The sequence below is a fragment of the Thalassophryne amazonica genome, chromosome 9 (assembly GCF_902500255.1).
Source record: "Thalassophryne amazonica chromosome 9, fThaAma1.1, whole genome shotgun sequence".
NCBI lineage: Eukaryota > Metazoa > Chordata > Actinopteri > Batrachoidiformes > Batrachoididae > Thalassophryne > Thalassophryne amazonica.
The window spans coordinates 81,180,998-81,202,463 of NC_047111.1; the positions used below are offsets into that span (position 1 = coordinate 81,180,998).

The following is a 21,466-nucleotide window of genomic DNA, read 5'->3' on the forward strand; positions in this document are numbered from 1 at the left end:
AAGAAGATCATTTCCATTTTACTACTTTTCATAATTTCTGTTAGTCTTGATCATCCAGTCCTAGTTTCCAATTCTGCTTTTTGAAGAGACTGTCTCTTTGAAGAGATGTACCATTCAGAAAGTGAGACTCAGTCACCAAAATACCATATGATTTAAAACAAGAACACTCCCAACGCCTGTTTGTTACACAGCAACCTTTTCTACACTGCCCTCTGATGGTCACAGTCAAAGGGCATCTGTATCACCTGCTGTGTTCTGTGTTGGAGGTCTCACAGACTGTTGGTGGGTCGAACTCTCAAAAATATGATCAAAGTTGCTATTTAGTCTCCAAATAAATTCAGAAATGTTTTGCATACTTAAAGATAAGAACCTAAATGTAGGCAAGGCTCACTTTCACCACACAAAATCTGTCACCAATTTTGTGAAAATGTTGTAGGAATATTTATGAGAAACCATCAAATCAACAGATGTGCATGAAAAACATAAATGCCATATATATATAACTACATTTTACTGGTAGAAGCTCATCAGTGGTACTTCCTGTAATGTACTATATATACAATATACTCTGACTCTGTAGTATCATGTGTGCATTGTTTTGCAGTGCAGTGGTAATTTTTTTGTTTTTTTGTTTTTTTTGATGAAATTACTCTGAACACACTGAAAAAAGTAAAAGCATAAAAGGCTTCATAAGTAATGTTAAAGTTATTACGTGTCAGTTGGTCATTTTTGAATAATTAAAAACTGATATTGATGCATTATTGTTCTTTTCGCAGAGCATCTGGCACTGTGTACACTGCTATTGACATTGCCACTGGCCAAGAGGTAAGTTGTTTTATATGATTGATGGGCTAACATTCTCCTACTGTGCATTTATTTTATTTTCCAAACGGACCTGTGTGCGTCTGACATGTTCTGACCCACAAATCTCTTGTCTGTCTCTGAAGGTGGCCATTAAGCAAATGAACCTGCAGCAACAGCCCAAAAAAGAGCTGATTATCAATGAAATCTTGGTGATGAGGGAAAACAAAAACTCCAATATCGTCAACTACCTGGACAGGTCAGTTTGCATCATATAGAACGATTTCTCTGTGAAAGCAGAGTCAAAGGCTTTGGAGGTTTTTATTTCCAGTTCTGCACCAACTGCTTTCCTGTTAAAGTCAGTTTTATCATTCTTGAATCAATTATGCAATGCAATTATATTTCTTGCTTTAAAACCGAATATTTTTAAATCAGTTTTTAATGGAGGAGTTTGTAAATGTGCAAACATAGAATTAGGAATTTTAAAGATGCTTAAATTTAAACTAACAGGATAAGGTAGATACAATTAGACTCTGCATAATTTGACTTCTTTAACAGCTGTGTGACAACTATTTTGCTTTTTTTTGTACATTAATTAAAGGCTGTATCACCAACAGTTGGTATGTTACCTCATACTATGGACGTACAGTGGGCTTAGCACCAAAGAGTTCAATCTTTGTCTCATCACACCAGAGAATTTTGTTTCTTATGGTCTGAGAGTCCTCCAGATGTCTTTTGGCAAACTCCAGGCGGGCTGCCATAATATGCCTTTTACTAAGGAGTGGCTTCCGTCTGACCACTCTACCATACTGGCCTGATTGGTGCATTGCTGCAGAGAAGGTTCTGGAAGGTTCTCTCTCCACAGAAGAATGCTGGCAATCTAACAGAGTGACCATTAGGTTTTTGGTCACCTCCCTGCCTAAGGCCCTTCTCCTCCAATTGCTCAATTTAGACGGTTGGCCAGCTCCAGGAAGAGTCCTGGTGGATCCCAACATCTTCCATTTAGTTCCATTGAGTTCACTGTGCTCATTGGGACCTTCAAAGCAGCAGAAATGTTTCTGTACTCTTCACCAGATTTGTGCCTCGAGACAATCCTGTCTCAGAGGCCTACAGACAATTCCTTTAACTTCATGCTTGGTTTATGCTTTGACATGCACTGTCAACTGTGGAGCCTTATATGTAGACAGGTGTGTGTCTTTCCAAATCATGTCCAATCAACTGAATTTACCCAAGGTGGACTCCTATTAAGCTGTAGAAACATCTCTGTTTTTCCTTTTTCAACCAATTTATTGAGGCTAAGTATTCCTCATGCGGTCAATTGCTGCCACCTAGTGGCTGAATGTGAACTTGAATTACATATTCAATTGTTTATGAAATTAATAAAATGGTGGGAAAAGGGTAGCAGGGTGGGTTAGTCATTAGCACTGATGCTTCACAGCAAGAACATCCTGGTTTTTAATTCTGATGTGGTCCTTTCTGTATGGAGTTCATGTGGGTTCCCTCCAGGTGCTCTGGTTTCTTCCCACTTCCAAAGACATGCTGGCTAGGTGAACTGGTGACTCTGAATTGACTGTAGTTGTGCGAGTGTGAATATGTGTGTCTGTCCATATGTGCCCCTGTGATAGGCTGCCGTCCTGTCCAGGGTGCACCACGCCTTACACCCTCTGACTGCTGGGATAGGCTCGAGCCCCTCCCGTGACCCGTGGTTGGAGTAAGCGGGTATAGCAGAAGCATGGATGTGGACACATTTCTTATATTTGCATAAATTATTTAGCATCTGTTTCAGTCAACTTCATTTTCATTGCAAATATAGTGTTCCCATGCATCCTGGAAAACTGGAAATTCCAGTTATTTCCCAGTCATGGAAATCACCTGGAAAGTGATTCAAATAACTAAATTGTACAGGTTCTTGGTTTGTGAATAAATACACTTGTATGACATTCATTCCACTCATCTACAGTTTTGTGAAACAAGCCCTATGATGTTACCAGTAAGGAATATGTTGCTCTGTTCTTTCATTTAAGAGTTGGTGTACAGTTAACCTGGATAAATGTATGTTTCATAAAACTGTGCAGACGTATTTGTATCGAAAATGTACATGAAAATTCAGTAGGTATATCTATATTATATTCCAATTCTAAGGTGAAACTATGCTAGTATACTAAGGTATATCTAAAAAGGAAGAGTAAAATAGAAGAGTAGAATAGAGTAGAGTAGAGCCACTTATGTTCCTGGTCTTGAGAACCAGGGATGGTTATACATGTTATACAATTCAGTTTTTATTATTATTATTTAAAAAAACATACTGGTGCTGTTAACAGCTAACAAAAAGATGCCTGCCAACCTTACTGGACTGCTAGTAGTGAAGGGTGGAGCCATCACTTGTAATTAACTTGAAATACTTCATCCTCAACCCTGCATCATTAAGAATAAGAATGAGAATAAGAAAGATCTTTATTAATCCTGAAGGAAATTGTTTTGCCAGAGTGCAGAAACAGTAAATATTGCTTTTTTTAAACAGTGAGAACAATGAGTACAACATGGTGCCAAATGACTGAAGATGTTGACAGTATTGCACATAGCTCTGAGTAACTGAATAACTCTGATCATTACGTATTCATCCTACAGAAGGGGGAGGAGTTATACAGTCTGATTGCCACCAATTATAAAAGATGGGGGTGGAATGTGTCAACGCTACCACCAAATGATGCCATTTGTGAACAACTGCTGTCCTGAGATGTCAGTGAAAACTCATGGAAAATGTCCTGGAAAGGTCTAAGAAAATAATTTCTGAAAAGGAGTGGGAACCCTGAAATATCACAGTTGTTCTAAGTGTAGTTTGTGCTACTAGTTTCAATTTGGGAAGAACATTCTCTGCAAAGACACTGCAATCAGTGAGGCTTCACAAGCAACTCGTACAGGCTTGTGCATGTTAAAAGATGCACAAAGTGTCCAAAAAAGGAGCCACTTGAGGCTGGTTTCAAAAGACAGTCAAACCCCATGCAAAAACCTCAATTTTACAGTTGACATATTACATAATCTGTTTTATAAAAAATATATATACTGTCTCTGTAACTAGTTTCAACAGCATGGCAGCTAAGTGATTTGTGCACTTGTTTCCAAAACAAGGTTCCCAGTTCATGACCACCCATGCACATTCTACATGTAATGTGGAGGTGTCAGGAAGGGCATCCAGCAGAAAAATTCATGCCAAATCAACATGTACATTCACACCAGATCCACTGTTTTGACCCAAAGCAAAAGAAGGCAAAGAACTGTTTAGAACTCCTCAGTTTGTGCTTTTTAGGCCATGAAGTTATAAATAATTAGGGGTATGGTAGGTTTAAGTGGCAGCTAGTGTGTAGTGGCGGCAGGGGTACCACCAGAGATTTTGGGGCCCGGGCAAAGAAATCTTATTGGGTCCCTCCTGTAGCGGGGCGCTAGGCCAGCGGAAAATTTTGATACCATTTTACATAAAACTATGCATTTTAATGATATTTTTGACTATCCTTCCCATATTTGTGAAAAGAAAAAACATGATTTAACAGCTACTTGGTAGAGGAAGCACTGAAAATACAAAGAAATTCATTTAAATTCAATTATTCACTGCAAGACTGATACTCTAGACCTTTTTTGAACTGAGATCTACGTTTAAAGTTGACAGAGTATCGAGATGTAATAAGCCATACTGATAGCCATAGTGTAGCTGCAATTTATTGTGCACCAATATAATAACACAATATCCTGGCACAAAGTTAAAGTTTTAACAATAATAATGCATTATTGAAGTAAATGTGCATGGTGCAAAGAATAAGCACAAATAGGCCTCGAACTGACGTGTAACAACACAACAACAATCAACTGAAATTACACAACGCCGAACTAAAGTTGGAGAAGTTGTTTCCTACTTTAGTGGGACGTCTGGCACTGAGAGGAGGCAAGAAGTAAGAAAGGCTGTGCATATTCAGCATGGATTGAACGTTTCAGAAGTTCTATAATTTCGGGCAACGATTCAAAAAACCGTTCCAGAAATTTACCTCTGCTAAGCCACCTAACATCTGTGTGCAGCAGTCCTCCACCTGCACATGGAACAATGAAAAATAAATAAATAAGTAAGTAAATAAATAAATAAATAAATACAAATCAACCACTGTCATCTTTATCAAAATCAGTAAATCGCAGTATTAATAGTCACAGTTTATCTCTGTATTATATTTATAAACTGTTACAGGCACAGCTCACCCGTTGTCGTGGACCGAACGGTCCCCCCTAAAAATCGGTCCACCTTGCTTCACTGCGCTTGTGTCATTAGACACAGTTCACGGGCTAACACCTCCTTTCTGCTTAAAACTGCACTCCAGTCATCATCTGTTTTAGCGACAGATATCTGAAGCTTTTGTACAACAATCATTTCCCCATAAATTCAACATTATTTCATCATAACAAAAAGGGATGAAGCGATCAAAGCGCTGCAGCTAAACGAGCTGCTAGCTGATGCGTTCACTGCACGTCGGTCAATTCAAAGCGTCACAGAATTTCAGAGTTTCTGCTTAAGACAGCCTTGTTTCTGCTTAAAACTGACTTTAGAATCATTTAAGAGGTTTTACCTTTATCATCTGATAAAGGTAATCAATAATCACATTAATCCATTTGATTGCTTTTGGTGAAGAGACTCCGTCTAAGACGTGCTGCTGTGGTCGGAAATGACATGCGCAGTGAAGCAAAGCGGACCGATTTTTAGTGGGGGGACCATTTGGTCTGCGACACCTTGCTTTCATAAACATTACACAAAACAAATGCATGAAAAATAAATAAATAAAAAATAAAATCCCAAACACAGTCATCTTTAACAAAAGCAGTAAATCACAGAATTAATAGTCACATTTTAACTGAGCTAACATCTGTGCTCACAATGCACGACAGTGCACAAAAAATAAATTAATAAAAATACTGACTTCTGAACTGTTTACATACCGTTCTGTCCACAGTGTAATTTATTTCGGCTCTTTAAGCTGTTACGTTGCTTCAAAAAGTTTTTCTCGTTTCAATTTTTTCTCCTCTGCATTTTGCACCATAGAAGAAGAGGAGCCCTCTTCTTCTTTTATGGCATTTAACGGCAGCCGGCATCCTTATTGGTGCAGTGCTGCCACCTTCTGCATCAATACGTTATATCAGCACTGTCCATTACAGCACCAGTGTCATATGATTGACTGGAACTCAGTTGGCGATCGACCAGTTGACCGCGATTGACTGGTTGACCGTGCCAGCTCTAGACTGACAAAAATACATATATGAGGCTGGCTGTTGCTATTTAATCCTCTTATTTCCAGAAAATGTAAACATTTCTCTGATAGTCCAGGGAGCCCTTTTTACCTGATTGATACCACTGAAGGTGACCAAACGACACTTAGAATCCAGCCTCAGTGTACCATGGCCTACACAAAAATGTGCACAGGGTGGTAGCTGTAGCTAGCTAGGGGTGAATGAAGCATTACACAGAGGTCAAAATGTAAAAATGCTACAATCATGTTGAAAATTATATCACATTATTTGTCTGATCATAACGATTCCAGAAAGGTATAGTTGGACTATCTGTGATGGAATGTTCTGGAGTTATGAGGTTAAAAACAGCAAAAATGGTGACAAAGGTCAGTTTCAGTTTGTACAGGGGTCAAAAATTAAAGTTGATCCAATTTCAGTAAAAAAATGATGCAAATTAGTGGTTGAAATAAAAGGATTAATAAATGGAATAGTTTTGACTGTGTTGAATGTTTGGTCTCCAAATTAAAGATCAAACAAGGTTGACGTCCATTGACTTCAATGACAGGTGGTATTACGTTACCCTGTAACGTGATAACTAAGCATGACAGATGGTGCAAACTATTCCTTATTAGAACCCTATCAACCCAAACAATAATTTGCTGCACTGATTAAAATTTCATTTTTATTTAATTTATACGAGGTCTATTAGAAAAGTATCCGACCTTATTATTTTTTTTCAAAAACCATATGGATTTGAATCACGTGTGATTACATCAGACATGCTTGAACCCTCGTGGGCATGCGAGAGGTTTTTCATGCCTGTCGGTTACGTCTTTGAGTGAGGAGTGGCCAGTGGCGGTTGGCCCATAGGGGGCGCTCGGGCGCTTCCCTCCTAGATGTGGAGAGGAAAAGTCATAATATATATTTAAAAAGTATTATCAGTGTCAGTTTTACTTAATAGTATGTGCCTACATGTAATATGAATGATTAAAACAACACTTCCTCCAACTGAAATCTCATTCAACGGTGCATTTCCACCGACAGAAGCAGAGAACGTATCATTCCTCGTCTTGGGCGATCATTCCAAGCGCCCTTGAAGTGCAGCGAAATAACCAATTGTATGTAGTTGCTAGGGAAAATTAATAAATATTTGGCAAATCAACATTGCCAAAATTAATGGCTTTGGGGCGCCGGAATTTTAGCCCTTACTACAAAAATGCGGGAACGTTAGATTACTACAGTCAGTGATATACATGATGCTGCAGCTACTGCTGTCAGTCAGTCAGGAAGAGATGATGGTGACGACGACGTTTGGGTTATGTTTATTTATTTTTATTTTGTCTCCGTGTGTTTTGCTGGAGTAAGTTGAAGAACTCTTTGGAGGTTTAAAACGGGACAAAACTAATCAAATCAATGACACCAAAGTTTGGCGGGGATCCTTTTGGAGGCGCATGGAGGTGCACACATCACATCTTTCTCGTGGTTTAATGACAATTGCACATCCCGGTTGGAGGAGAGACGTTTGTCTGACTCGTTATAAACCGTGTCAGGCTTCATTCACACTGTCAGCGCGCACACGTCACGGAGGCTGCTGATCTGCGCGGATGAAAAGGAGCGCATCCACCTCTTCAGCTCAGGTGAGCTGACGAGCTGCTCGGATTTATTCCCGAATGTTGCTCCTGGTGTGGAAACGAGGGTGAAAATTTAAGATAAAACGAATGAGTGATGTTTTTTGTTTGTTTTAGGGGATCAAAGCTGTGATCTTTATTGGGACAGCAGACCAGTTATAATGGTAATAGGGGAGGCCGGGGCTGTTTGTAACAGTGTTCAAAGCTGCAGCCATGCTGGTATTTTGATTTCACTTTACACGTTATGAGGATCAGTTCACAGAAGTGAAATATTCTTTGGAGTATTCCACACTCTAAAACAAATTATTTGCTCATTTTAAAAACAAAACAAAACAAAAGCCTAAAATAGCAATTTGCATGTTTTTTAAAGAAATTCTAACTCAGCCACTGAGTTCACACAAGACACTTATAGTCAGACAAACCCAAGTTTAGCAACGCATTTAATTAAGTGGTTTTGTATACTTAATTTGCTTTGTCCTCTACACTGTTAATTAATTTTAACCAATTTAATTTAAAGGTTTTGGTGTTATTAGTTAGTCAAGTTATTTAATTTAAGTTTTTCAAGCTTCTTTAGTTTGCCTCCATTCTACTCAGTAATGTTCATGCAAAATATTACCTTAATTTTCTCTCTCTCTCTCTCTCTCTCTCTCTCTCTCTCTCTCTCTCTCTCTCTCTCTCTCTCTCACTGTCTCTCTCTCACACTCTCACTGTCTCACACACACACACACTCTCTCACTCACACTCTCTCACTCACTCACTCACTCACTCACTCACTCACTCACTCACTCACTCACTCACTCACTCACTCACTCACTCACTCACACACACACACACACACACACAAACATTTTCTCTCTCTCTTTCTGAAGGTGGTGTGAACATTGTCGTATGTACATAATGTTCTTTTGTCAATTGAAGAATTTTTCCATATTTTGAAAGTGTAAATTTGGTGATATTTTCTATTTTGTTAAGGGGGTGTCATTGTGAACCCCAGGATCTGTTTGTCTGAAGATAATGGCAGTGCAGTACAGTTTGGTGTACTATGTGTGTAATTGGTGTCAAATGGTGAAATGTTCGTTGCTCAAGAACTTGAGTGTTGTATTTGATACTGTTCCTTTCCAAAGTAGAAATGGGGCCTAATATAGCTGTAAATGGTTAATTTTATCTGTAAAACTGCTGATTTTGAGAAGGACATGAAATGATTATTGTGGAATTGTAGTCATTTTCTGACTGTTCTCTTGAATGCCTGTACTGGACAAGGCAAGGGAATCTATTGGCACAGCAGCCCCACCAAGACTGTTTTTCACCAGCCGACACTGGGAGTCGCCCACCCTCTCGTCGATTTTTTCATTGTTTATGAATGGCTCAGAGACTGCTGCTTTGTTTAATCCAAATTTTTTCAAAACTGTAAGGCACAACTGAGTGGACACCATTCGATAAATTCAGCTGGTTTTCGGTAAAAATTTTAACGGCTGATGAGAGATTTTGGTGTGTAAGTGTCGCTTTAAGGACGGCCCACGGCGCCTGACGGCGATCTGCGCTCCGAGGCGGCGGCGTCTCGCTGTTTCAAGCTGAAAGCTTCCACATTTCAGGCTCTGTTGACCCACTAAGTCGGCATGAGGAGTTTATGCGGACATTCCACTGTTAAAGGAGATTTTGTAATGAAAGAACGTGCAGGCAGATTTGCATGTCGGGCCGGACCCAACCGCGGGGGGTCGCGACAGGAAAAACACCTCCATTGGAAACCTTAATGGACAAGTTGGAACATGCCCAGCTGTTAAACAATTTCTCAGATAGTGTCAGATCCCGCTTTTTAGATACATGGCACACGCTCACCCTCCGATGAGTGTGTTTGTGTACAAAACCAGCTCTCCGTCTCTGGGGTCCGACCTTCGTGTCTCCACGGGTATTACCCGGCAGGGCTGCACAAAGGCTGTTCAAGCTGGTGGCAAGGAGATTCGTCTAGCTGCTCACTGCCTCCAACCAGACGTCCACCCCGCTGAAGCTGATCTCGCACCCCGGTCGAATAGCCTTCTCAGCAACCAGGATACGAACCAGCCACGCCCGTTAACGGCAGCTCTCCTCTTATGGATCAGGGCTCTTGGAATGTTGCTAGATTTTGAATTTAGTGACTCGTACAGCGAGTCCCCAGGATGTGTTATTTTCATTAAAAAACCAGACTAACCTTTTAGAGCCTTTTGATGTTGTACACCCAATAAACTTTAACTTTTACACCTTAAGAAGCATCAATAATCCAATGTCCGAGCCTTAACACTTTAACTGCATGCTTGGAAATTTATTGCAGGTTTTGCAAGTGCCAATAACATAATTAACATAGATTATATGGTGATAATTTCACAACAGTAATTCAAGTATAATTAGAATAATGATTGGCAGAGATTTTTGTTTTTGATTCAATAATTCTGTCTGATCTTACTTTGACTGGGACTGGATTGACTTCTTAACAATTTTTCTAGGAGTGAGGGAAGGAGGTTTTTGAGGTTAGGGTCCCCAGCTCGATGAATTTGATTTCCTCTTCATCAGCTATTAATCGTTAGCTGACCACGATCCTTGTGTGATGTTGTAATCCTTCAGGAAGTTAATCCACATAAGAGTTTATTCCATCTTCAATCAACCAAAAGTTGATCTAATCCATTCTGGTATGCGGTGATGTTCCTTGAGAGAGAAATCGTTGAACATTCCCCACTCAGACTTAAGGCCAGTGATTATTCTCCAATGTTCTGCTACTCCGTGACTGGACGGCCTGAGTGGGAGTTGAAAACTCTCTCAAACAATCTTTATGGCTCCAATCCTCTCACTCCACGATTCCAATTGATGCTCACAAGATGGTCAAGTCTTGTGATCTCCTCGTAGCAGGGGAGAAGTGGCAACAGCACCTCTCCATGGAAGAACAACCCCGTTTTCTGGTGTTTCATAGTTTATATATGTGCTTGACTCTTGTTGTCCTCAGATGATCTTGGTTACCATGGGGACGCTGTTGACTCAAAACCTCCTCCCTTCTCCTTCCACTTACTGGAAATCTCTGCAGCTCTTACCAGTAACTTATTTCTCAAGTTCCTCTTTTCTGTTAACACTTCAGCTTTTCTGAGAATTCATTCTTTTAAATCATTTCTTTAAAATCACATCAATCATATGCAATCATTTCATTACAACTCTCTTTCACATAAAAACAATTCATATGATCATATACAAACATTTTCATTCCTTATTATTCATTTCATATTTTACTAACATTTTAATCATTTGATCAGTTGTTTAACATCAGCTTTTCTGCTCTGCTTGCGACATCATCTTCACTTCCTCTTTTTTCTCTGACTCTGCACTCTTTATGAAAAACAACTCATATAATCATTCATTTCACTTATTTGTAACATACTTTTTCTAATCAACTCTTAATTTTAACACATTAATACTTCATTTGATCATACTTGTCATGTTAGAATCATTCTTAGACATATTCCATCGTCTTCACCACTGAGTTCATTCCGTGGGCCTCCCCATTTATAATGGAAAAGTCCGGTATGACCTCACTTACTTCTGTAAGGTACCAAAAACTGTGCAGTTTAATCCAACAGCATGTATATTAATCCCATGGCACGTATTATATTCCAAGATGAAAACAAGCTGAAAGCAAGCTTAAAGTCATCTTTCCTGACAATAGTCACTTGTTGAAAGCCATCAAAAGCCGCCTGAATTTTACAAATGGTTTTCAACACGGAGGTGTTTTTCCTGTTGCGGTGCAGACGGATTTGCGGCGTCGTCACGGAACCGACTCGGCGAATCTGCCCACACGTTCTTTCATTACAAAATCTCCTTTAACAGTGGAATGTCCGCATAAAGTCCTCATGCCGACTTCTTCTGAAACTTCTCTGTTCTCTGATGATGACCTGGGTGAACAGAGCCTTAAATTAGGATGTTTTCAGCTCGAAACAGCCAGACGGACGCCACCTCCGACCGCGCCGTGCCGATCCGCTTTGTGAGCTGTCCTTAAAGCGAAAGAAACTCCACAATCTCTCATCAGCCGTTAAACTTTTCACCGAAAACCAGCAGAATTTTTCGAATAGTGTCCACTCGGATATCCTTCACAGGTCCTGAAAAACTTTGATAAAGCAACGCGCGCCGTCTCCAGCAGCGTCTCAGACAAAGGATTTCAGCCGAGAGGGCTGGACCAGTGCTCACTCAAAGCCTGCCCACAGGCAGATGACATCACCGACACGCGTGAAAAAACTCACGCATGCGCACAAGGGTTCAAGCATGTCTGGTGTAATCGCACGTGATTCAAATCCATATAGTTTTTTTTTTAAACTGCCGGTTAGTTTTCTAATAAACCTCGTATATTGATACTGTTAGCACAAATTAGCCGGATTCAAGAGCTTAGCCATCTCCATTGTTACTGAGGCAACATTCTAGTCATAATTTTTAATACCTGCATCGAAGCCACACATTATGAAAAACACACTGCCCAGTCCACAAAATAATGCCTACCCAAACCAAGATAAACCTCTTAGCTTTATCTTTTTTTGTAACTCTGAGATGGGGGCGTGTTTGGGCTTCATTTGTTATGCCGGACTTGCCCACACTCAACCGCTTTACCCATTTATGGGCTGACTAGGAGTTAGGCAGAGTCAGGTGCTGCAAAGATGGAGATATTTGGAACTGTTACGTTTAAGCTTCAAACAAGCTTTTCAGTAAATCTATGGGTGACATCATGGAGGGTTCATCCTGTATATACAGTCTATGGTCCTCGTGTATTGTTTAGAACCTAGAATTTCACAGCTGAAGATGGAGTGGTTTTTATGGAGTTACTTAGGTAAATTTTGCAGAGTCATTGCTGAGTTATCATAGCACTCTATCAATGTCACTGCACAGTCTGGGGTCATTACTGCATTCTTATTTATTTGTTTCTTTTGTTGCTGTTGTAGTTACCTGGTAGGTGATGAACTGTGGGTGGTGATGGAGTACTTGGCCGGTGGCTCATTGACAGATGTCGTCACTGAGACCTGCATGGACGAGGGCCAGATCGCTGCAGTTTGCAGAGAGGTAAGAAACCAGTACAAGCTGGTGTTTCTGGAGCCACAATGTGCTGCTCTTCAGGTAGGCACATGCACACAAGTGTAAAAAACCAGCAAACAGCCAAGACTTGTTCAAATTCATGTTCCTTTTTTTTTTTTTGTATCTGGGGTGTTAAAATTTATTTTCTTTTTATGTGCATCCTTATTTTTTACATCTTTGCACAGTGTCTTCAAGCCCTGGATTTCCTCCACTCCAACCAGGTGATCCATAGAGATATAAAAAGTGACAACATCCTCTTGGGTATGGACGGTTCTGTCAAGCTCAGTAAGTCTTTTTATTGTGTACAAACATTATATATGCCGGTCCTTGTCATCATGGTTGTGTGTGTATGAACGCACTCTTGAAGAAAGCATGGTAGAAACTTGTAATTTACAACAAAAGCTAAAGTGGTTGGGTGGTAACCAGAGGATCCTTGGTTCAAATCCCCATCAGACCAGAAGGCCACTAAGGTCCCTTGGGCAAGATCCTTGATTCCCAAATTGCTCCCGGCGTGTAGCGGTTAGCACTGTTGCCTCACAACGACAAGGTCACGGGATCTCTTCCCACTTGGACCTTTCTGTGTGGAGCTTGCATGTTTTCCCCATGTTTGCTTGGGCTCCCTTCGAAGGCTCCGGCTTCCTTCCACTTCCAAAGGTTAGATGAACTTGTGACTCTAAAGTGTCCTTACTTGTGCAAACGAGTGTGAATGTGTTTGTTTATCTGTATGTGGCCCCACGATAGACTGGTGTCCTGTCCAGGGTGTACCCTGCCTCACAACCTATGACTGCAGATATAGACTCCAGCCCCCGTGACCCTTGATTAGAGTAAGCGAGTATAGCGAATGAATGATTGATTACATTTTATGGTGCTTTGGTGCTGACATTTGCATATAAATCAGAATTAAGCCTTTTTTTCATTACACGAGAATGCTTTATAAAAGAGATGTTTATGCTCATAATGTTTGTACATGATGGTGACATATATTAATATGAGATTAGCTTTCAAATTAGACAGCTATTCTGTATGAAAATTTTCTTCAGCAATTACTCGCAAATGCTTGATAAGGGACGGCTGTAACAATTAATGAATAGTAAGCCCCTTCGGCTGCTCCCTTGTTTCCACTCAGGGTCACCATAGCAGATCCGAAGTGGATCTGCACCTTGATTTGGCACAAGTTTTATGCCAGATGATCTTCCTGGGCAGGGGTGGGTTTGAACTGAGAACCTTCCTTACTGGAAACAAGTGCACTTGACCACCACCCCTACATAACAATTAATGAATATGTATTGAAAATCAGTTTTAAAGTAACAGATATGATTACATGACTACATGGACCCCTGAATTGGTCTAAATGTATCGTGAACTAGCTGAAACATAGCTGATGGCTTGATTTTATCCTGGTACACTGCAAATTATTTGGTTCTTACCAAGATTAAAAAGACTTTAGATTTAGATGTGTTAGATAATTTATCTTGTTTTAAGAAATAATTTTGTATTTTAAGAGTTCGACATGCTTATTTCTAGATTAAACGATCTTAATTCAGGACATCTGTCAAATGAAATCATCGCATGCAACAAGATCATTTCCCTCGGATTTGGTGTTTTTATCTTGTTTTTAGACACCCCTGTTTTTGCAGTGTGAAGTCGTGACTTGCTCTCATATTTATTTTTTGGTTGTGATGCAGAATGATGTGAAACTGGCAATAATGAATGCAAGGTCTGTTAGAAAAGTATCGGACCTTTTTATTTTTTGCAAAAACCTGATGGATTTGAATCACGTGTGCTTGCATCAGCCAACCTTGAACCTTCGCGCGCATGCGTGAACTTTTTCACGCCTGTTGATTGCATCATTTCCTGGTAAGCAGCCTTTGTGTGGGACGTGTGCAGCGCGGATTTTCATTTCAAGGAAAAAGACGGAACGACTGGAAATTTTGCCAGAAACTGGGCGACAGCCAGGTGGAAACTATTCAGAAGATTCAGATGGCTTTCGGTGACAATGCTCTCGGCATCATACAGATTAAGGAGCGGTACAACTGGTTTAAAGACATCCGCACAATGGTGGAGAGCGCGCCATGCTCCGGTCGGCCATCAACATGCTGAAATAACCAGATAATTTCCAAAGGGAACACTGTGGTGATGTGGGACCGTCGTGTGACTATCCAAAATTGTGAAAGAGGTGGACATCAGCACTTTTCGGCACATTCCACTGTGACAGAAGATTTGGCCATGAAAGGATTGGCAGTGAAATTAGTGCTGAAGCCTTCGGCATGAAGCTGCTGACGGAGCAAAAGCGTTTCCGTGTTGGAAGTCTCACAGGACATGTTGTGACATACCCACCTCTTCCACAATTTCTCGGCTAGTCACACGACTGAAAAGTCACCGAAAGCCATCTAAATCATCCGAATGGTTTCCACCTGGCTGTCGCCCAGTTTCTGGCAAAATTTGATGCGGCGCTGCTCCAGTCATTCCGCCATTTTCCTTGCAATGAAAATCCGCGGACAGCGCTACACACGTCCTCACACAAAGGCTGCTTACCAGCAAATGACGCAATCGACAGGCATGAAAAAGTTCACGCATGCGCACGAAGGTTCAAGGTTGGCTGATGCAAGCACACGTGATTCAAATCCATTGGGTTTTTCAAAAAAATAAAAAGGTCCGATACTTTTCTAACAGACCTCATATGTCGTATTTTTGCTCATGTCTTCCTCTCTGCAGCCGATTTTGGCTTCTGTGCCCAGATCACTCCAGAGCAGAACAAACGCAGCACGATGGTGGGCACACCCTACTGGATGGCACCAGAGGTGGTAACCCGAAAGGCCTACGGCCCAAAAGTAGATATCTGGTCTCTAGGTATCATGGCAATCGAAATGGTGGAGGGAGAACCGCCCTATCTGAATGAGAATCCACTCAGGGTAAAGCAGAAAGCACAACACAGGGCTGGAATCTGTTGAGCATACACCGTGCAGTGTGCATGGAGATAAAATATTCATGTTGTGTTTCTGTGGTTCATCATTGTAGGCCCTGTACTTGATTGCTACCAACGGGACTCCAGAGCTGCAAAACCCAGAGAGACTGTCATCTGTGTTTAGAGACTTCCTGAACCGCTGTCTGGAGATGGATGTGGATCGCAGAGGCTCTGCAAAGGACCTACTCCAGGTAACACAGAGACCCACAGAAACACAGATGAAGCTGTACAAGTACTGTTGTTCAGTATAATTTTATGTCCATCCACAAACCTCAATTCAAAAATTTTGGGAACATAGAGTTCAGTGCAGGGCAGCATGGTGGCTTAGTGGTTAGCACGGTTACCTCGCAGCAAGAAGGTCATGGGATTGATTCCCTCCTGTGGCCTTTCTCTGTGGAGTTTGCATGTTCTCCCCATGTGTGTGTGGGTTCCTTCCGGGTGCTGACCTTTGAACTCTGATCATAGTTTTGCTGATCCTGATTGCAAGATCAAAGCAATCAGAATCAGTGGTCAGTATCAGCCCTTTGATCCAGATTCCTTTCATCTTAATGTCAAAATTAAAGCATTAATTAGGATTTAAGTTCAACAATCAGTGTCAAAGATCAGGATCTCAGGTGAGTCATCAGTATCAAGGGACACCAGTCAGGATCAAAGCTCTGTGATGAGTATCAAAAGGTCAGCAATCAGAATTAAAGACAAGAAATGTCACTATCATGTTCAGGATCCCATGATTATCTGTACATAGGTGTATTTTGGCCAAGGTCCAGGTCATGATCCATTTCTGGTTGGCAAAAGTGTATTTTGGGGCTTGGGTGGTCTTTTGGGGCTTAATCAAAAAAGGTCTGTGTGCACTTGATGGAGGAATGTGCTCTTTGGGTTTACGATACTTTCTTGACAAATATGAAGTTGAGAATCTTATTTTAACATATTTCAAGGTTTAACTTTTTTTAAAGTTCCTTTTTTATGGCTTTTCAGGATGGATGGGTGGGGTTCAGTACTGTGCCAGAAAATGAACTATGAGAAGTTGCAAGAATACTTTGGTATTTTCTTGAATAACAGCCAATCAGTAGTCAAATGTGCTTGTCAGTATAACTCATCTAACATACCAACCCGGTCTCACAACAAGTTGTGATTCAGCAGCACGAAATATACATTAATCTATGTGATATTGTTTGTGATATTGTAACAAAAAGTGCCTCATTTTCCTCACGGCAGCACAAATTCATTCTCATACATTCTGTGATGCTGCACAAAATTAAAAGTGAAACGGGAGGGTCGGGGTGGTTATGGTTAGGGTTGTGGGAAAGAGTAAGATTAGGTTAAGATTAGGGTAGGGGGTAGGAGTATGGTTAGGAATAGTGAGTTAAAAAAAAACTCTTGTCACAAAAATTTGACTCATTTCGTCACAGGAGCACGAAAAAAAAAACGTGAGACTGGGCTGAACATACACGTGTCAACATGCAGCCTAAATGCTAAAAGTATCTTTTAAAGATGAAATGTAAAAACTTAGCAATTCTAGTGCATTCCCTTGTGTTTTACTGTGTTTCAACACCAGAGGGCACAAATAAAACTGGAACATTTTGAAATAATTATTTCCAAACAACACCTGATGTCTTCCTTTTGATACAAACTCCGGAACTATATTTCAAAACATGGGTGTTGCAAACGTTTCAGAACATTCCAGAGCACTGTTTAGGGTTCGTTATCACTAGTTTGCAGTATTGATGAAAAGTTTTGGTGCAATCCCCAGGCACACATTCTATCTATTCTTTAATTCTGGCTTTGCTTTATCATTGTGCTGTGTAGTTCATGTTTTTCCGTGTTTGCTAGTACAAATTATTTGCCCGCCAGAGAACAGCAACCAAGCACACATCCCATGTGCAGGAGAGAGACAACCTACATGTGAATTCAACGAAAACTCTTTGAAAAAGTCCAACTGAATTTTTTTATTGAGCATGCTTTCATAACATTTGACATAGGTATGCACCCTGACATCTCCTCTAATTGTGAATCTGTGATTTCCTTTTGCTTCACATCTATATTGTTTTTTTTTCCTTTTGCAGCATTCCTTCCTCAAATTGGCAAAACCTCTGTCCAGCCTGACACCTCTGATTGTAGCGGCGAAGGAAGCCATAAAGAACAGCAGTCGCTAGCGTGCGCCTCCTCTCTGCACCCAAGACTAGAGCCCTGCCTATGATGTGTTCACATGAGCAGGATTTGGGTGTACAGGTGGTGGACGACATGACGGCGACAGCACATGGGGGTTTGTGTGACTTACACAGGCAGCACAAAGACAAAAAAAATCCCCCTCTGAGCCTCACATGCAGGATGGACATCGGGTGGTGCAGCCTCATGACTCATGGTGCCGAAAAGACTTTGCCTCCTTGTTTACTTCTCCAGCACACTGTACATGGAGAGCAGCCCATCACAGTGTGCGTGCCTGCATGACTGTATGTGTGCGCATCTCGATGTGTCATGTGTCTTGTTCAGGGCCCGGTCACAACCCAAACCCAAAAAAGTCACGCAAACTGAGAGTGGAAAAACAAAACAAACAAACAAAAAACTAAAGTGTGCTATTTTTCAAGAATATTTTAAGAAGAGCTGTCAAAGTGAAGAATCTAAACTCAAGAGCCTGTGAATTCTCATCTAAGCTGCTTGGAGCTCAGTTTTCCTTCCTCTAGTCACTCCAGGAAGCACCATCAGGTCACGCCTGCACCTGCAGTGGCCAGCTGATGACTCTGCACCTTTGCCTGCATGACTACAGCTCTGTGGAGAAACCTCACTGCTGCTCCAAAATGTCACAACTCAACGTGTGTGTGTGTGTGTGTGTGTGTGTGTGTGTGTGTGTGTGTGTGTGTGTGTGTGTGTGTGTGTGTGTGTGTGTGTGTGTGTGTGTGTGTGTGTGTGTGTGTGTGGTTGCAACTATAAGGGAAAAAGTCAGGGATCAGTTCACATGACCAAACCAGCTTTAAACATTTCTTAACCTTCAAATAGCTCCTCTTTATTTTACTGCTGTCACCTTCTTTCAGTGGAGTCAACATACATTTCGGTTTGTCAGTTATCCTCTTTTCATTTGTGACAAGACTTTAATCAGGATGTCTGAAGAGGTTTAATTCATTTTCATCTCCCTTTCTTTCAGGAAACATTAGCAAATAACTGGTGTTGCATCAGGAAGGGCACCCAGCATAAAACTTGTGCCAAATCCATATCAGATCTGCTGGGGTGACTCCAAACCTAAAGGGAGAAGACAAAAAGAAATAACTAAATATGATGTACTGTGCAAAAGCTTTAGGCACCCTAGAATTCTGACAGTTTAGTGGTTATTTTTATTTTTTTTTATTATTTAAAAAATAGTCGACTGTATAAAATACAAGTATTCCCATTCCAATAAAAATCAGATGTAGGGATTTTATTTCTATTTTTTAAAGTGACAATGTGCAAGATTTAGGGATATTTGTTAGTAGAAATGGAATTTACCCTTCATACCCATCTGTCTATTGGTGTGTAATTTAACGGCAACAATGAATCAGTGTGTTTTCATAAGGTAAGAATGAGTCCTTCATAGCGATGTGGGAGCAGGCCCCTTCATGGAGACTGCCACGTTGATACAGTAGTCTGAAGGTCACCAACCCTGCTCCTGGAGATCACCTACACTGCATGTTTTCCATGTGTGCTGCTGTAATTACAGCTGATGAGTCAAGTCTGGAGTTTACTTGCTCTTGATTGGCTGAAAACACAATTCACCAAGAAATCTGCATAGTGATTTACAAACTGCACGCTCAGGATGTCATCTTTCAAATGCGCAAAATGGTTCATATTGTCCATTTTGTGCATTTGCCTTCATGAATATACAATTCGCACAAACTTGTGGGAGGGAACATGCAAATAGGTGACATCTGCACACACAGCACTCTTTATCAAGGTCAAACAGGAACTTAGCAGGTGTTGATTGCATCTGTATTTTCATGTTTGAAACCTTAACATTAACTTATTGTGCCTGACAGCTGAAAAGGAGCTCCTTCTTCACAGAATTTAATAAACTAACAAAAACCATTCTTTGAAAAAGTCGTGCATATTTAAAGAGTTAATGGTTTACTTCATGCTTGTTTCCTTATGAAGAAATGCGTCCACTATCCTGTGGACAATAATACATTTTGATGCAACTCATGATCATTACAGTCACTGATGTGTCATACTGTCACACAAATAAACACACGCACATCTCAGAGTCTGTGTGGGACAATGCACAGCAATCTGTGCACAGTGGTGGAAAGCACAGCTGTGTGTGCACGCTCTGTGCACACAGTTCCACCGGCAGAACACAGCATAATTATTAACCAGTTCATAATTTATCCAATAATTAAATGCCTGAAATAGGAAAAAATAATAATTTAATTTCCAGCACATGAACACAGTCAGTTATGTGGATGTGTTTGTGCTTAAGGAAGCACATGGTGCAATCTAGAAGTGACTGAACTTAATTTTGTGCTTATGGCCATTAACATGCCTCACACTGCTGTCTGTCACATTACCACCTATCAGTTGCACGAGTCTTAGTAAATCACCCAAAAAACTGTCATCACCCAACACACAAAAGTTTGGATTGCCAACGCAATTTAGCATTCATTATCTGGGATCTTCATAAATCAGACCATGATTGTCTAAAAGTTTTGCACAGTACTATACATACAGCCAAACCAGTAAATGGATAATTAAAGGCCTTGATCCAAAATACAATATTAAAGCTGCAACCTGGAAGTAGAATATATAAAAAAAATGTAAGGGAGTGAGTCTTAGATATTGCATTAAAATTATTTGGTGATCAATTTTCTAGCACACAGTGGAAAAGGTGATTCTAAAATTCTTATTAATAGATGAATAATTTGATGACTGCAGGACAGCAGAAACAATAATGTATAAAAACAGTGTATTAAATATATAATTATTTAATCCCACTTTTTAAAATATGACTTTTAAATAACTTTTGTTTTTCAGATATTTAAAGTTAACCAGCAGTTTTACAGATTTCAGTGACTCTAATCAGTAAAATTGTTTCTGGGTTTATCCATTATTTTTTGTTCTACATCCATCATAGAGCATAAATCCAGCGGGACTACCAGCTGATCATCGCACCTGCCTGTCCCTCCTCATGCTCTTTAGTATTTTAGATGCTGCTGATTCAAGCTTCAGTGTCTTATGTAAATTTTATTATTATTATTATTTCCCCGAGATGATCATGTTACTGTGATTTATTAGATATGCGGCTGATCAGAGAGGAGCAAAGTTGCCATTTTCACAATTGTACGTTGTCCTAAAGAGCAGCAAGCGCAAAATTTGTCGCAGAGGCTCTCATCCTTTTCCCGACATTCATACTTGATTGGCGGTAAAACTACTGTACAGAATTTGATTTTTTCAAGAGTGAGTCTGTATTGGGAATCTTTGACATGCCTTTCCCATGTGGCCTCCTTGCACGTGGGCGTGTCTGTTAGGAGGTCACCTCAGATGACACATTACTTGTGTTGCCCACCTCGAGGTGCAAGGTAGCTGCTTGGTCTCATTGCACCACCGCTGTACAGTGAAATTACAGAAAATGAAGGAGTGACAGGAGGATTTCATGCATGCAAAACAAACTATACACTGTATCTCATCTTCAAATAGGTTTAAGATTGTTAGGATATGTGTGTATGTATGTAAATATGATGGGAAAACAGCCCTTTTTGGAATTATGTAACTTAAA

The 21,466-nt window shown here is 40.5% G+C and overlaps 1 protein-coding gene and 1 long non-coding RNA gene across 3 annotated transcripts in view; both read left to right on the top strand.

The window, feature by feature from the left end:
• Positions 1-19,065, top strand: part of LOC117517505 (serine/threonine-protein kinase PAK 3) — a 149,949-nt gene extending 130,884 nt beyond the window's left edge. For both annotated transcript variants that reach the window (XM_034178534.1, XM_034178536.1), the window contains 7 exons: positions 777-825; positions 948-1,060; positions 12,635-12,752; positions 12,950-13,049; positions 15,480-15,676; positions 15,783-15,920; positions 17,793-19,065. In XM_034178534.1, coding sequence (XP_034034425.1) covers positions 777-825; positions 948-1,060; positions 12,635-12,752; positions 12,950-13,049; positions 15,480-15,676; positions 15,783-15,920; positions 17,793-17,882 — 805 coding nt within the window. In that variant the 3' untranslated portion in view covers positions 17,883-19,065. The remainder of the gene's footprint in view (positions 1-776; positions 826-947; positions 1,061-12,634; positions 12,753-12,949; positions 13,050-15,479; positions 15,677-15,782; positions 15,921-17,792) is intronic.
• Positions 19,066-20,169: 1,104 nt separating this feature from the next.
• On the top strand, positions 20,170-20,577 carry LOC117517506. The gene is made up of 2 exons (XR_004562744.1): positions 20,170-20,247; positions 20,281-20,577. It is a non-coding gene; the product is annotated as an uncharacterized LOC117517506 (long non-coding RNA).
• Positions 20,578-21,466: the final 889 nt, after the last annotated feature.